The sequence below is a fragment of the Balearica regulorum genome, chromosome 1 (genome assembly GCF_011004875.1).
Source record: "Balearica regulorum gibbericeps isolate bBalReg1 chromosome 1, bBalReg1.pri, whole genome shotgun sequence".
NCBI classification, from domain to species: Eukaryota; Metazoa; Chordata; class Aves; order Gruiformes; family Gruidae; genus Balearica; species Balearica regulorum.
The window spans coordinates 70,236,641-70,254,119 of NC_046184.1; the positions used below are offsets into that span (position 1 = coordinate 70,236,641).

Here is a 17,479-nt window from a genome sequence, read left to right on the forward strand (position 1 = left end):
TGCTCCAGAGCTTATGCTTATTGTACCATGCAGGTCAGTAACTGCCCACAATTTTACAGATCAATAGACATAATAGGTGCTATAACTGCTTAGGAAATAGGCAACTTTGAGGCTTCAGCATGAAAACAAAATAGAAGAATGAAATTCTCATAGAACTTGGTGGTTTATTCTGTAGAGAGGACTAGAAAACAGAACAGGCAAAGCTCCTTTCTTAGCTCAGAATCCAATGCGTCTGCCTTTTCAAGCAGGAAAGAGTGGAAATAGTGCATGATCTTTTCCTTGGAGCCCTAGAAGCCTGCAGAACTATATATAAGACCTGTCCAAACTATACAAATATTTCTTATAGTACAGGTTCCCAAACTCCTCCCAACATACACAGCATTATGTGATTTTTCTACTGGTTTCCTCCATAGTGGTGCTGAGTCAAAACTCAGGTGCTGCTTTCTTGCTAGCTCCTAAAGAGAAAATTAATGAAGAAAACAGTCATACCGAGTATGTTTAAAATAGGTGTAATTTGTTTTCATGAGAGAGGCTTGGTTGTTTCAGATGGCAGGTTAGAAACTGCAAACAAAAATCCCCAAGAAATTACCAAAGTGATATTGAGTACGCATGGTGGGGGGGGTGGTGAGAAATAGACTGGTTTAATTACACTGAACACTAATGAAAGAATATTCTTGCATGAGATGTACTTATTTGAGATTACCATAGGGCATGGAAGATTAATTAAAGGCAAGATCTTGATTTCTTGCCTCAGCCAGTTCTTGCTTTTATTTCAGTGAGACAGTATCAGTTATATGAGGAGGAGGGTGGTCAGCTGGTGCTTCCAGGATAGGTCAGCCTTTCCCTCTGAATGGGTCTGAACTATCCAGTCAGGTTAGTCACTTCTTTCAAGCAAAAAAATGAGCCTGGATTGCTTTTTGCATCACTTACTTTTCATGTCTTACCAGTACAGCTCATTAATGAATCCTTACTCCATTGATACTTAATAGAGAGAATTTTGACTTACATTTTTCACTTATCAAATCTCAAAAGCAGGGGTTTTTTTGCTCAGTTTTGATTGTTTTGTGTTTGTGGCCAACTTATGTTCACTAGTCTCTAGCTGGATTATTCACAGCCCTATGTCCAAGCCTATTTCTTTAGTCACAAAGTCATCAATAGGACACAGTATATGAATATTTGATAATTGAAATATAGTAAGCTGTGTCCTGGATGAAGTTGTCTCTTGATGCCTTCAACCCTTCTGCCTACAGGTTTTCAGAGGCAGGTGGTGTTCTTTCAGGATTGTGCATCTTTATGGGAAAATTCCTGTGCTCCCTGTCCTTGTCATTTGATCAGCAAGGTAAACATAAATAAACAGGAGTGGATATCAGGGCCGCATCTGCAGTTGCACTTGCTAGGATATGAATTACAAGAGCTCTCGATACTCCTGCTTTAGTGAATATGTTGATTCTGGTCAGGAAACAAGGCAAATCTCTCAGGTCCCTCTTGCAGCAAGGGGAAAGGTTGTGTGGACAGAGCACTTCATGCCCCCAGCTTTGCAAAGAAGCTCGTCTGGCCAGATTTTCAGCTGGGGTAAGCAAGCACCCACTGCCAGAATGGGTAAAAGATCACATGTCACTGAATGACATCTTTCTAAATACATACATAAAAACGGACACTCATATTCCTCTCCACTCCTCTTCAAAAATCTCCTGTGACCTACCATACTCCATGTTAGATAAAGGCCAAGTTTTCTTAACTGGAGATAAATTTCCTGAAACTTTGCCTGGCAATAGATCTAGCAGACATGGACTCGTGGGACAAACTCCTGCTGTGGATCACTATTAAATTATTTCATGTTGGAATCTGGCCTAGAGCAGAACCAGCTCCAGCGCATGTAACCACAAGCATCCAGTTGGGTTAAGCAGTAGTGCTTGGCATCACAGATTCTGCCACTGAGGCTAGTTCACGCAAGGTGTTTGTTTTGGCACTCATACTCCCATACCCCCTGTTTTTCAGAGTGTAGGGGTTTGGGGTTGTTTTTTGTGGTTTGTTTTTTCTGGTCCCCATGGGTCTAATATGGCATTCTTCTGTGACGACTCTCCAGTGTATTTCTATTTATTCTGCAGCACTATTTCAGTGAAGAAATAAATAGCCCACTCTGATTTTTTGGCTTCTATGTTCTTTCTTCCACTTTCCTGCTCTGAATGTCAGACTTGAAGTTCTCACTTGTAAAGCTCCTCAAGGGCACAGGTCAATTGCTGGGTAGGTCAGGAAAAGATCCTAGTCGATGGCTTTTGTATAACTGGCTTCCACCATTGTGGGGATGGGATTTTTGTTTCCCATGACAGGCGCAGAGATAAACTACTGACAAAAGCATCCCTCTAAAGCAGGGTTGTGCAACTTTATGTCAGATTATATTATACCTACACTGAGAGTTGGATGGCAAATATAGCCACGTGAAGGGGAGAAAGAAGGTAAAGACAAGCTCCTTTTATGGTTGTGGTCCTGTGAAATTAAGCCCTACTGGCTAAGTAGGGAAAGACAGGATTGCCAAATATGTTTCTAATGAAAATAAACATTATTTCAATGCTTTATTTTGTTGTCAATAATAAATGGCAGTTGGAGGGGCCATAATGGTCCCGCAGGGCCTGTAGGGGCCGGGGCTCGGATGCTAGGTCACTACAGCCTGCCTGGGAGCCATCGGCAGCCCTGGCCCACAGGAGAAGTCATGGAAAGAAGCTTTAGTAATGCCCGAGTCACAATTCCCTCAGTGACTTGAGACTATCAGGCCTTTCCTTCCTTCGCCTCAGTTTCCATATTGGCCGCTTGAGGATAGTCACAGTGGTGTGACTTGCAGGAGGGTCATGGTGGTGGCCCTTGTTCCCACAGCCCTTTGGAAAGCTAGAGTGCTGTTCAAGTGCTAAAGAAATTCCCTCCCTGGGAGAGTATATCCTGTGCACTCTCCAGTTGCATCCTTCCAGCTTGAAAACTTTTCAAGCCGCTTATCTAAACAGTTCCCACACAGTAATGCATTGCTGCCCCAGGCCTCTGCCCTCGCTTGTCTGCAGCTTCCTCTCTGCCACCCCCCGAGTGGCAGCAGCGAAGCAACCTGCGACCGTCAGGAGCTTCACGTGCTTTCAACCAGGCTTGATGTTTTCAACATACTCTCTTTTTCCCATGTGCAGACTACTGTCTAACATTTCTGGAAAGGCAGCTGGAGACTCCAGCCAATTTCTATGGCATTTTAAAGCCGCACATATGTTTAATATATCTACTACTTCCTTCCCCAGGGCTTCATGCTTCTCTTGCCATTCATCTTTTCATACTGTATGCACAGTATATGAGTTATCTACAGCGTCACTACCATAATATATGGCATTTCCCAACACCTACATGGCAAATCTGTTAGAAACCATAACAGCTGCAGACTAACTCCAGCAGTGTGAATGTTCTACCTGGTGGGAGACAATCATAAAAAGCACTTTCCCCATTCAGAATTATAAAAAGGCGATAGAAATGGATGCATCCCCCCTTCTCAGTTATATTTCTGACTCTGAGAAGAAGTAGGAGTCAATGAAATTGGGGGAGCTGGTTTCATCTGAGGCAAAAGGAAAGAAATGCTCGTTCAAACAGCAGGCCAGGTTGAGACCTGGTGTGGGAGTCCCATAACTGGGGGAGCACTCGTGGCAGTGCCCTGCAAGCTGTGCATAGAAAGGGACGGAGGGGGTGCCTTCTCCCAAAGTTGTAACTCTGCCTCTGCAGCAGCAGGTATAACAACAGACTGTCAGTAATGCTGAGCAAACATGGACTTGGAATAAAAGCAGCAAATGGATGAGGATGCCATAGTTTCCTTGCCCACTCTGCTCTCCTGCTCCACCACAGCGTTGGGAGTGCCTGCCAGGCGTGTGGTGAGAGGGTACAAACACCTTCAGTCAACAGCAGCTCATGACAGCCCTGTAACCACAGCTCAGCTGAAGCCTAAAGCATTTCGTTCATCCTCCTACTTTAAGCCGGTGTTAGTTTTTCATATACTTACATATTTATTTTTGGGTGCTTTTGCAAGGTGTAAGGGTGGCACAAAGATAAATGCAGAAAAAGAAAGCTTTCTTGGAAAACAGAGACATAGCTTGTTTCTCCTGCTCTGCATATGAAGCCAAAAGAGGTGAATTTACCCAATTCTATGACTGAGACTAGCTATGTAAAGATACACACTGCTTCCTTTCTTAACCTGCGTGAAGCTGGCTTCACACGCTGACCGTGTGGAGCAGTCAAAGCTTGGAGCATCCTCAAAGTCCAATCCAGGGAATGGTTTCCAGGACAGTAAGAACCACTTCAGAGTGGCTGTTCTTTGCCACATCACATCATTGCTGCCAGGTCTGCTCGTCTGGAACTCATGTGCTGAGCCTTTAACGATGCACTGACAGTGTGGGCAAAGAGTAACAAAGGAGCTGTGGATAAGAAACAGAGATGGGTGGAAGCACTGAGTGAGGAGGCTGAAAATGCAACTGTAAGTGCAAAGTTTTCATGTAAAGTACAAAACAGAAGTGATTTCACCACACGCAGAGTTTAGGGAACATGTACTAGAATTGGCAAGGGGAGAGGGAAGGGTGACAGCTGAGGAGAAAATGAAGCAAAAAAAAGTATATGCAAGGCAAGGGGTAGGCAGGGACTCTAGATATCAGGGAGGTAAAGAACAAGTTTGTGGAAGATTAAAAATCTTAGCGTTTCTGAAAGGAACCATTAGGGTCAGCAGCCAGGGAGATACCTGTGCATTCAGTGACCCTGTGGGGAACTGCGGACTGACCATAACACTGCAACGCTTCACAGTAAGTTGGCGGAGGATTCCTGGGACTCCACCAGGAAGCTTTTTGGTTGTCTTTTGCAATGACTACAGGAGACAGAAGTGGGAAGGATGGCTATCTTATCAAGGCAAGTGCTGCAGGGGGTGGCTGGGCACAGGCCTAGAGAAAAATCTGTGCTGCACACAGAAGTCTTGAATCCTGGCATTCATTCCCTGGTAATCAAACAGCAGGCTATATTTAGCCCAACCTAAACAGAAACAAAGAACAGCAGGACTAGTCTTAGCTCTAACAGCTGCCACCAGCTGCTCAGAGGGGATGCAGGTAGAGCCGATGTCAGATGTAGTTAAATGAGATGGAACAGGGAAGGCTGCTATGCTTGAATGAACAATGTTGGTGTTTGGTTAGAGAAATTCTGCGTTTTATTATTTCATGGTTAGCCAGAAGGAAGATTGAATGTCAAGCAGAGCATGAAATGATTTCTACACCAAGGGCAAGGCTATGGTAAACCACGGACAGGCAAATAAGCAGAGGAAAGGGAGGAGGTAACAGAAACAAGTAGACCATCTTGCTACTCAGGGCAAATGCTTCTGTGTCTAGCCCAGGTAGCATAACAAGAATCAACAAATGCAGTTTTGAGAAAGCCCAAGAAAGACTGGTTGTCATGCAGCTGCTGACTACAAGCTTGTATTTGTGTGCTAATGCCAGCAGGGCTTTTCCAAGCGGCATGCTTGGGGGTGCCCACAGGTACTGCTGATCCCAGTAGAGCCCTACACTTGGTTAATGTATGCTCCAAAACTACACGTGTTGAGCTCCTCTCCTTGCCGGCATGGCAAGGACTCTCAGGGCCACACGTTCATGGGTCACAGTGATTTATTTCACTGATCCATGAACCCAGGGCTCACCCTCCATATAGGCATCAGTATCATCCACTGGACAGGAGTGTGGAAAGGTCATGTTAATGCCACCAGTTGCTTGCAATATTATCTGCTCTAGGGGGACTTATTTGCGTGCTTGCTGGGGGAGAAACTGTCACAAAACCTCACCCAGAGTGATGTAATTACAGTTACGTTTCTACTAGTACGTATACACATACATGCACAGTACCTTCAGTGAACCTGTACCTGGTTGATAAGTGTAAAACCAGAGTATGCAAAAAGTGGGACTGCTTAATGAGTACTTTACCAGCAAAATATTAGGGGACAATTAACATAGTGGGTCTTGAACTTGATCACTGAATAATGACTCATTGTCATTGCCATTCCTAAGACCAAAGGGGAAAAAAAGCAACTGATCTACTCCACCAGTTTAAAAAAAAACCCACAAAACAACAGAAAATCCACAGTCTCCTTCCACCCACATTTCTGGATTTCAGAGGCACCTTATTACAGTAATCCTCCCTAGATACATCAGTCGGTATAGCATGGACTTTGAAGCTTTTGTGGTAGCTTTCCCTGCCTTACTAGCAGAGCTGTGACCTTGATGACTAATCACTCCTTAATAACTCATGTTTCCTCCCCAAAAGTCCCTGAAACTAGTGGCGGAAAGCATATGAGCAGGGATTTGTAAAGTAGAAAATCACTTTGAAATGGGCTTCTTTCCCAGTAACCCATACATTTTTGTGAAGGGGGGGGCTGAATTCAGTTCTATCCCCCACATGCTCAAACCTTGCAACTGGGAAGTGATCCCTGGTAGTGTATTTCAGACATATCCCCAGATTTGTTGTAGGCCTCTCTGGCTTGGCTGTTGCTTGAATTTGCTCTGTAGGAACTTTCAAATCCAGATATCTTTCTCCCAAGTATGTTCTCCCATCCTGGGTTAGACAGGGAAAATAGCACAAGCCAACAAATAGAAATCTACGTCTACTGAGGACTTTCACAACTGTAATGCTAAAATGACTGAAGCTGGTAAGATCTTAATTTCTGAGGTGGGACAGGCTCTTTGCAGGATGGTATTTACTGATCCCACTTTACCAATCACCCTCTTGCCCAAATGCAAGCGTCTGAGCTATTGCTGGATCAAAAGGTGACAACAGCCCTGTGTCTCATGTACCTGATTGCATAAGAAAATGATTTGCATAGCTGCCTAGAAGCAGACACATATTTACTGGGGGAAGCCTGTGGGAGCTTTAGTACTTTCATCTCCCTTAAGCACCATTAGAAACCACACGCACTTCCATGTCACATACCACAGCTGCAGCTGCGCAGCCCATCCAGACAGATGAGAACTACATCTTGCCATGGTTGGGCGCACCATACACACTAACGCAGAAACTTGGAGAATTCAGCCTGGCACACACACAGCAAAAAGGCAAGTTGGATAACACATGCCGCAGCTGGACATTCTCTCTTTTTTGGCCAAAATATAAAGGCTCCTAAGCAGAGGTATTTTGAGCATTCATAGTCAACTGAGTTATGAGTTGGAAAAGCATCAGCCACGCAGCGCTATCCAGTACATGCCCTTCTTTTCTCCTCCTGGTTCATACATTTTCACTCCTCTTTAGCTTTCTGGGCACGTACTGTACCTTGTGATGACATGGAAGAACAAGGCCTTTAAGTCTTTATTAATTGTTACTACTGTATTTTTAAAAGGAGCTATTTAGGAAATTCTAACTTTTGTTACCATAGGAATGAAGCTGTAGGATTCAGCAGAAGAACAATTTAAACAGCAATGTATAAGTAATTCACTTAAACTTTAATTCTCCACTCCCTCCAATCTCCTCTTGAACATAAAGAAAAAGACTTTAAAAGCTCGCTCTCCCCCTCGGTGCTGCTTGACTCTGGCCCAAATTAGGAGGTGCAGCCCTGTTATCTATAGCAGGGCTTAGCAATGTCCCTTCCCACCCACAGAGCATCTCCTCTTCTTCCCAAGTGAAGCAGCAGCAGCAGAGTGCTCCTTGGCACAGGCAGAACTCCTCGTCTGGTTTTTTTCAGCTAGTTTAAAGCAATGTTTATGCAACTTTTATACAATAAGAACTGGGTGAATGGAGGAGCATCCAGTCCACTGTACAAGAGCAGGTTGGAATGCTCGTACCTGGTGAGCTTGCCGAGAAGAAAGCTGAGCTGATTAGTGATTTACTACTCAGTGTAATTCTGAACCAAGTGTTTTAATAGAGCTCTCTTATGTGCCTCTTTCTGAGTTTGTTTGCTCCCTCTTTTCTACTTGACAGGTTTAGATCAGCATTAAGAAAAAAAAAAACCCCAAAAAAACCAGGACAGGTGATTTGATTCACAATTCTGCTGGCTATCTCCAGCAGGCAGGGAGGAGACAAGACAAGGAAGGAAAACAATAAAAATCTGACACTCAGACTTGGTATTTCTCCTTGTTTGTTTTTTAAACCTTTGAACCATGGAAACTTGGTAAGCGGCAAAAAAGTGGAGAAAAGTTTTGTTTTCCCTAGCTTTAACTCTCTTTTGAGATGCTATCACTATTCTGACTTCTGAACAGCGTTCTGGTTTCCCACCTCATGTTTGGGAGTCTTGGATTAATTGGAAGGGACTACTTAGTAGAACAAGGAATCTTGCACTCCATTAAACAGATGTTTAGCATTAACAACAAGATTAGGATGTTCTTCAGCTCTCAGTAATGGTAACAGTTCTATTGACTTTCATGGTGCGTGAGGGACAGCTTTAATTCTCCACATGTCCCGAAGCACAACACTTCTTTCTTCATAGCTGCTTTGACTCGCTGATCCAAAGACTCTGTCAGGAACTGGAAGAGGAGCCTCTCCAGGTTATTACAATATGTGTCTGTAACTTCACAGATGCTGTCAGGTGGTGAAGCCACTTACAGATTAAGAACCTAAGGCCTGGCTCTTCCTCAGCAAACGAAGATGAGCCAAGAAAGCAAGCCAGTGACCATGTTTTGGCATGGCTTTCTGGCAATTGCAGTGGCCTTATTTATCACCCAATGTCTCCTTTTCATCGCACGTATCTAGCGTGCTCCAGTATTCTGCCTTGCATTCTTTCTTCTAGAGTCTGGCTTATCTTTCAGCTGTCTGGCCAAGCCCACTCTAGTAACCTATGGCCGCAAGATCCTGCCTCAACAACGTATTACAAACTGGTCACAGGGAATTACATGGCTGCACTAAAAAAAGACACTATCAACGCTAAGCTAGCAGGCTACTTATCCGCCAAACCCACCTATCCGGAGACTACTTTGTGTCCAGCTCTGCTTTTAGCAAAGGTATAACAGCACTTCCACAGCTCCCACTGTTGCTACTGTTGGCAAATAGGTATTTGGAGACAAACACACCCCCCCCTCCCCACACACACACTTATTTCTCTGGAGTTGGCCGAGCTGTTGAAATTGGATCCTTTCATGGGAACATACAAGTGGGGTTTTCACAAGCAAGCTGGAGATTCTGGGAGGCACGGTTGCTGCTCTGTCGAGGTGGCTGACAGCACTCTGTAGCCTCTCCGCCCCCTTAAATTCACCTTGTTGTGCTGCCTGCTTATTTGTGCCTTCATTTCCACACAGATTCACATGCGTGGTCACAATCAAAAAGAGGGGACCTTAGTCATATTTTATGTAATGTTTCCTTGCATCTCAAAGGGGGGGGGGGGGGGGAAGAGAGAGAGGAGGAGGACTTTGAAGGATTAGGATGTTTTTATTGGCTTTTCATTAAAAATGATCTCCCACTCAGTTCCAGGAGAACAAGAAAACATTTTTACCATAAAATCCTAGTACAGTAAAGTCTACAACAGGGATGCAACAGGTAAAAAAGGTTCTTGTTGATCCTGTGCTGGTGAGGCTTTTGAACTGAGCACTTAACTGCTAGGTTTTTATTTTTTAAATACAAGCTCTGAAATTATTAGGAATATCAGGGCAAGGGGAGTCTTTTAGTGTTTCGGTTTTCCTGCAAATAATTCAACATCCTCTTACACTATTTTGAATCCAGTCAAAAGACTGGACAACCACAGAAACTGTCAACCGAATGTAAGACAAACCAAAAGGAGAACCACTGAAGTTATTTGCAAAACTTGGACAGGACAGTGAAATACAAATACAAAAGAAGGGTGGGGTGTGCGCAGCAGGAGAGAAAGAGCAGTTTAAACTTATCCCAGTATATTATCAGCATTCCCTCGGGTATGTTATTCAAAAGGTAGCGTTTAATCTGCGTTGTCTTTGTATAAGCAGTGTAATATCTAACAACCTCTGCCTTACATACGCCTTTTTTCCTCAAGGCTGACAGAGCTACTTCTCTGATAGCATTCTGGTAAAATACCTTCTGGGTAAATGTGCTTTTATAAACAACCCGTTCTAAAGTTAACAAAATTATAATACGTTTATGGGCCAGAACCTTAGCACTTGTAATACAAAAGTAACTTTGGGGAACCAGAGCTGGTTGACAGCAGCTGAGAGTCTAGCCTAATGCTCTTACCAGTACATCCTACCCCCTGGCTTCTCTTGTGCAGATTTCTCTAAAATAAACAGTATCTTACAATTCCCAAACTGGGACAGGAGCGTGATTGGACTCAGTCTCCTTATTTCCTCATCCCTGTGGTCCAAGAACATGTTAGAGTGGTCCTGGAGCTGTCAAGTTAATGCAACACCACCAAACTACCCGAGAGAGCTTGCAACCCTCGCATCACGCTCCTTGTCTCACCAAAGGAAAGGCTGTCTGTAGAAATGGATTTTTAACATTTATGCCTCCCCCTTGTGTTTCTACCACATGAACTCACCAGACTATGTTTATTTCTCAAAAGATCTCTCCAAATGCAAACTTTACACATCATATTTTCTTGGTTTCCTGGTAAATACGTAAATCCAAGAGAGCACTGAGAATAAAAGTTCTGTGAGTTGCTGAGTTTAAAATTTCCCCCTGAAATCAACCAGAATTACAGCTATTACAGAAGTCATGCAATATTTAACAGAGGATCTGATCTTAGAGGATAGGGAGTATAATATAAATACCTTCATCTAGCACAAGCTATGAAAAGACAAATTCAATAGTACTAATTCTGTTCCAATGGAAAGAGGAATCTTGCCACTCACTTCATGAGAAGTGGGACTGAATTGGGGGTGGGAAGTTTGTTCTTGGTGGTGGTTTTTTTTTTTAAAGCAATAAAAGTGCTTTTATTCTGGAGAACCTGGAGAAAATAGCATACAAAACAAGAAAGATAGAACTCCTGGCCTGATCCTGACCTCCCTGACAAGAATAAGGTCACAGCTGTCTTTTGTACAAAGAGTTTGTCTGCATAGAGGGAGCAAAAAGTTACCTGAATGACAAGCAGAAGGAGAAAAAAGCAGACAGCAAACATACCTGACTTGCCCACACCAGCTCGACCAAAGATCGCCAACTTCACTTCTGCGCTCTTCGCCATGCTGGAAGGAACGGGCTGGCTACAAATTCACTCGATTATCAAAAGTGAAGCAGAAGAACCTTTCCCAGCTCCTGTCTTCGGCTTCACCGTGTCATTGTGACGTCAATGCAGAGCCTGGGGAAGAACACCACGAGGATGGAGCTGCAAGGCGCCAGGCTCTCCCTCAACCTCCCCCTTTTTTCTTTTTTAAATAGTCATGATAATTGATGCTACGTTCCCGCTTTAAACATTGCGGTAACACCACTGACACATTTGGCAGTGTTTGTGCAAAACCTACCTTCAGCTTTCTAGCTCTCACTGTTTGTTTCACACTGGCATTATAATATTTCAAAAAGTACTTAACAACCCGAAGTACCTGCCTCACAGCTCTGCATAAGTTCCTTATTCTTTCTTTCTCTTTTAGCTGCAATTGCTTACATTTACTGTATATTTGCCTCAACTCCAGTGAATTACTTTTTATGTAGAATGTATTTAAAAGCCACAAGCACTCACTAATAATGCCTGCAGCTAGCTGATCTTTCCTCAAGCCCTCCACTTCCAGAAAGGTTTCTCTTACTCAGCTGCAGTTGCTTAAAAACCTCCAAACACTTGTACCTTGCCCATTCTGCTAAGCAGATCTGTACCCAGAAGTTCTCTAGTGCTCCTTGTTTAAGCTGCCTCAGCTCATACATAAACATGCGGCAAAGCGTGGGGTTAGAAAAAGGATGCCAGAATTTCTGGTAATACACTTTTAATGGGCCACATGGGAATTATCTATATTCACAGCTTTGCTGCATGACCTTGAGCAAGTCACCTGACACTTCATCGCCTTGATTTCTCTAACCTGCACAGTAAAAAACCCCTAACAGTACCTGTCATTGTAAAATGCTTTAAGATCTTGGGTGAAAAATGTCACCTGTGACAATGATGATGACCCTCAGCCCTGACTGAAACCTCACAAATTTAGTCTGACTTCAAAACAGGGTAGAACTTTACTTACAACTGCAACCTGATATGAAGGTTTGACATTGTGCTAAAGTGTCCACTTTAGCCACAAATTCTACCAGTGACGTAGGAAGCTCTATGTTAATATTACCCGCTCTACAGCAAAACACGTTTCAAACATGTTTCTTGAAATCAACGCCTGGAGATTTTGCCTATTAAAAAAAAAAAAAAAAGCTTGTAAAAAGAGTAAAGACACTTTACGTAGAGAAGAGTCCCAACATCTCTGAGGTCTTTGCGCTCTTGATTAATTTTGCCTAACGGTAAATATCAGACCACGCTGACTGTGCATGAACAGTTAGAAAGGCAAAGTGTTCCAGGAGCCGTATCACCTGGCAGAGTGGGTGGGAGGGGGACACCGGTATTTCCTTCCCGAGGAAGCTCCCGGTCGCCTGCCGGTATCTGACCCAGCGCCGTGGGGCTGCGCGCCCGGCGAGCCCCTGCGGCACGACCGGCCGCTCCGCGCCCGCACAGACACCGCTTCCCGCCGCCGGGCGCTCCGCACCCCCGCCCGCCCCTCGCCGGCAGGTATATTTTATATTTCTATGTAGATATTGATTCATTACCGCCTGCCCCGTAACTTCGGGTGGGCTCCGCTCCCCGGCTGGGTCCCGGCAGGTGCTGCCCGCCTGGCGCAGAGCGGCTCCCGCGGCTGCGGGCACCGCCGCTCCCCTGCACGCCCGGTTCCGCGCGCAGCCGGCACCGTGCCCCCTGCGCCGCATCTTCCCACTCGCGCTCCTCCCCACGGTACCCAGCTCCTCCCTTCTCCCCGCACCCGCGGAAAAGCTCCGCGGGCGCGCAGAGCTCCGCACCGCACTCCCCCCCCCCCCCCGGCGCTCACCTCCTTGCGAGCAGCGCGGAGGGGCCGCGCACGGCGGTGCCCGGGCTGCGCCGCGGCGCTCAGCGAGGGAGGGGCGGCCCGGCCCCGGGCGCGCCCGCGCTCCCGCCGGCGGCAGCGGCGCGGCCGCACAATGCGGAGAGGCCGCCCGCCCCTCCGTCCCTCCGTCCGTCCGTCCGCCCGCCGGCGGCTCCCGCAGCGCCCGCCGCTGCCGCGCGGCACTGCGGCGCCCCCTGCGGGCCGCCGGGCGCAGCACGCTCGCCTGCCGCGGTGCGGTGCGGTGCGGTGCGGTGCGGTGGGTGCCGGGCGCGGGGCCGCTGCGCTCCGACGGGCCCCGCAGGCGGGGAGCGGCGGGGGGCGCCGGGTGGGACGCGGAGGGCGGGCGAGGTGGCGCCGTCCCCTCGCTGTCGATTCCTGCTGGCGTTACCCCGTGCCCGGCGTGCTCTCCGGGAGGAGCGAGCTCAGCCCTGTAATTAGCGTGTTTGACGGTAACGCGGCCTTTAATTATGTGGGACAATGGCTTTTGTTCACATGCGTAAATTTTGACTAAGTGCTTGCTAGCGGGTCCGGCCAAGTCTGCTCCGCAGCTTAATTGAGCATCTCAAGTACTCTCTTCCTTCCCTCTCATTTGCTTAGTGCTGCTCCCCAGTACCACCCTGTATAGCTCCATGTAGTCAGACAGTCTCTCCCTGTCCTGACAAGCAAAGCGGCAGTAAGGTTACTGTTTCATCACACCGCTTTCCAATAGCGCCAACTTTTTACACAGCGCTCTTCCTCCCTACATCCCAGCATGGCTTATGGTAAAGGAAAGCACTGTTATTTCAATTTGCAAATGGAGAAAATGAACCGTGTAATTACATCAGTCCATCCAAGAGACTAGCGTTCGAGCCAGGGATCAAGTTCTGAAATGATAGGACCAAATTCACCGGACAACTCTTACTTCCTTGTTTATTAAACTATCTGGTAATGTAAAGATACGCTAGTAACAGATGTGAACCAGAGCTGGAAAGCACTTAGAGTTCGGTAGATGTTCCTTCTCTGTTTCTGTTCCAGCCCAGATCTGAATGAGATGCGAGTAAAAGAAATAGCTCTCCCATCACTGTCTTTCTTGTTGCAAAATTAAATAAAAGTTGGATTGGAAAAGATCTTCCAGGATCCAAGTCTGTCTACAAAGCATGGTAAGTGTTTAGGGGGCAGGGCGGCGGTCCTGAGGAGAAATGAGCACCTACCATTCCCTACGAGCTGTGCCAGCTGCAGACACTCAGGAGCAGCTCCTAAAATAGTTGTACCGCATATCATTCAAAGGCAAAAAAAAAAAAGTTAGAAGGCAGATGTGAAAGCAGTAGTGTGGTTTATGCTTTACTTGTTAAAAATAAATGCTGAGGCTTTAAGCCTTCACTCTCTGTTTGGTTTACATAATTTAGAGGGATTAGCTTTTTCCATTCTCCTAAGAGAGCAACTGGTGAGTGTCTATTTTGCATCTGGGGAAATGTGTGTTAGTCTCGAGGCCTGACATTTGTTTTGTGTCTTTGGAATTCACCCTGCATGGGGCTGTCAAATTAAATACGATAACTGGCTTTTTCCAAAGCAGCAGATAATTTATTGGTCATTAAAAATCCTAGTCACTGTGCAGTCTGCTTGTGCTGAAGTCTCTTATTGGTGCCAGGGCATGAGAAATTAGTAAACACTAATCGTGAACACAGGCAAAGGTTTCAGATGGTTGAGACCCATAGGGCTGGTCCAGGACCACTTCAGTTGCTGTTTGCTTTCTTTGTACCACTGAGCTTCTCATACATAATGTTGATGGGTTTGGTGGGGTTTTTTCTACCCAAAATGGGTTTTGAAAGCCTTAGGTTTTAGTCCTATGGACCAAGGACCACTTTACTTTGTCATAAGCAATGGTTTGTCAGTAGTTGTGGCTGACATGGTGTATTTTCTCACCGGCTTTGCCACTTGTGCTCATCCTAAAATGTGCTCATGGATATTATCCTGGCATGGGAAATGAGATCAAGGTTTTCCCCGTGAAGGCCATCATGTGACTGACTGCCTGAACAATGGGGCAGGTTTCTTTTCTGCCCTTCTGTCTTATGAAAATTTGGAAGAAGGGAAGCAAAGCTGAACGTATCTGGGGTCTGATCCTAGATGGTCTGTGTGCTCTCAGTCTGAAGCCTGCCTGATCCAGCAGAAGTCAGGAGCACCCCCTTTCCCACCCTGCCAGAGTCACGTGTCTTAGATTTCTCCTCTTGTCACTTGCACCTTTGGTGACTTAGAGTGTTTCACAGCCTTAATTAATTTTTGAAAATAACACTTTGGTATATTTAAAAATATTATTCTTGTTTTACTAGGAAAAGGAGCAGTCCCAGCAGAAGAGAATAGCTGGCTTATGGGAATTATTGGCTGGGGAAACTTACTCCTTTTCGTAGACTCCTTCTCTACGGTGTCAAAACAGTGAAGTGTGTCTAGCCACAGTCATCAGTGAGTTCACATGTGGCTTTATGACTCCTGGGGCAACACTAAGCCTTGTAATAGGGCAGAGCAGGTGACATCCTCTCCCTTGGTGAGCCCAGGTGCTGCGGACATGTTGCTGCTGAAGGGCTGGGCCCAGCCACGCTGCGAACATGGAAACTGCAGCTGCAGGCTGTGTAGCTACACCAGAGTCCATAACGTGGGCCTGCACCTCATGGTGCAAGGTTATAGCTGGCCTAGCTCCTCTCTTATCCACACCTGGCTGCATCCCTTTTGCTTTGGAAGATGCCCACCACTGGTCCAGAGCAGGAACTTTGGTTTATTTGTGGTCTGGCAAATACCTGCAGTCAGCCAGTGTCTGCAGTCAGAGCATCAGACTACCCGTTCACCAGCACCGCGAACACCTGAGGGGCAGATAATGAAATAGAAATGCCGACAACTTCAAATACAGGTGAAGCCACAGAATCTAAGTCAAAGGAAAATTCTGCTTCAGGATCGATTAATAGAAGTGCATCCAAGCAGTTGCAGTTGACAGAAATATTTTAGAAAGGCTCACTATTTTAAGTACCACTAAATAATATTTTAATGGCTTAATAAGATATCTAAATGTTGCCAAGGTCCAGAGTCTTCTTTCTGTCTGGTCTGGGGGTGCTACTTGTTTACTATCAAACATTGCTACTGGCTTATCAATTTCCTTCTGGTTGCTTATGGTGTATTTCCTGGAGGTGTTTCTGTTGTGGAAGCCACTGGTATTTGCTTCTGGAAAGGTGGAAGAGAGGACCGGTGTGACATTGCAGGCCAACAGCTAACACGTGAAGAGGATGTATGAACAGGAAAGGGATGCTGAAGGTGTGGTATTTTTTCCCCAAAGCTGGAAATCCCATTATAGATTTTGCAGGTTTCAACAATTTCTGAAACAAGACTCAGCCATGGGGTTTGATGAGACTCATGAGAGAGGAAAAGATGACAGAGACCTGATTTCATAAAGTCATTTCGAAGTCTCTGAATCCTATGGAAATGAGTGGCATTCCACCTCCTGAGCACCTTTGTGCAGCTGAGTACAAACGTCTACAAGCTGTCGAGCAGATCGCGCCGTTGGTGGCACTGCAGGAGTGTTTCCTTGTCCTGCAGTAAGGGAAGGGGGCGTTGAGCTCCCCAACAGCGTCGTCGCTGCTGCTGCTGCCGAAGAGCAGCCCAGGCTGCAGGGAGGATTGCTCTAGAGCAGAGCACACCTGGTCAGAGCTGGATGCTTGTCACAAACAACAGCCCAGCAGTGACTTGGTTTACTTTTTTGCCCTTCCTTCTAGCACTGGTCTAAGAGCTGAGATGATACTTGATAACTAGTAGAAAAACTACCAAACACCATGTTAACACAAATGTTTGCAGCTATTACTGAAGTTTTACAGGGAAACATTCAGATTGTTTTCTTTATTTTCATAGAGTATCTTCCAAACGTTTTTGTGTTGGCTCCCGGCAATATACATAAATCTGTTCGGTTATGCTAATCTAGTGCCGTGAAAAAAATTCCAGCTTTGTCATTAAATTATGGATGAACTTTGCTGTTAGTTTGGTTTGTAGTCAATATGAAGTACTGCTGTTTTAAATTAATATTGTGTTTTCTCATCTTTTCCCTCATGGCTCCTGAAACACTGAGTTTATAATGATGAGTTTTCTTGAGTGTACGCTAAGGATTTACAACTTCTCTTTCTCTCAGCTTTTTCCTTACTATATAGAAGAAAAGTCAAACACCTATTTTTAAGATGCAGGCTTTATTACTTAATAAGTGTTTGTTTCTGATGTAGTAAATAAGACCACAATCCTGCAAACATTTGTTTGTTTTTAACCTTACATAGACAGGCTGAATGGAGTGGCCAAGGAAGCTACACCTTCCCCATTAGTATCACTTGAAGGTGGGCTGCGGAGTCGCCCACAGAATCCAGGCTTCAACATTTTGTTCCGTTTGGCTTCAGGAGGTGCCAAAACAGGGGACTGGAGATGGACATGGGATGCTCTTCACAGCACCTTGTGGATCTCACACATGCAAATGCCTTGATGCTGTGTCCTAATGCAGGCCTTCTGTCTCAGTA

At 45.6% G+C, this 17,479-nt stretch overlaps 1 protein-coding gene and 1 long non-coding RNA gene across 4 annotated transcripts in view; both read right to left on the minus strand.

Moving 5' to 3' along the window:
- Nucleotides 1–13,089, minus strand: part of RERG (RAS like estrogen regulated growth inhibitor) — a 114,180-nt gene extending 101,091 nt beyond the window's left edge. Inside the window, exons 1-2 of one of the 3 annotated variants that reach the window (XM_075757559.1) lie at nucleotides 12,930–13,089; nucleotides 11,047–11,221 (exon numbers count right to left, since the gene is read on the minus strand). In XM_075757559.1, coding sequence (XP_075613674.1) covers nucleotides 11,047–11,107 — 61 coding nt within the window. In that variant the 5' untranslated portion in view covers nucleotides 11,108–11,221; nucleotides 12,930–13,089. Of the gene's footprint in view, nucleotides 1–11,046; nucleotides 11,222–12,086; nucleotides 12,197–12,654; nucleotides 12,811–12,929 lie in introns of those variants that run through there. The other 2 variants (XM_075757566.1, XM_075757575.1) reach the window with 2 other exon arrangements.
- LOC142602531 (uncharacterized) lies at nucleotides 145–4,407 on the minus strand. Its single transcript, XR_012836270.1, has 2 exons — nucleotides 4,211–4,407; nucleotides 145–455 (listed from the first exon to the last, which is right to left on the minus strand). It is a non-coding gene; the product is annotated as an uncharacterized LOC142602531 (long non-coding RNA).
- Nucleotides 13,090–17,479: the final 4,390 nt, after the last annotated feature.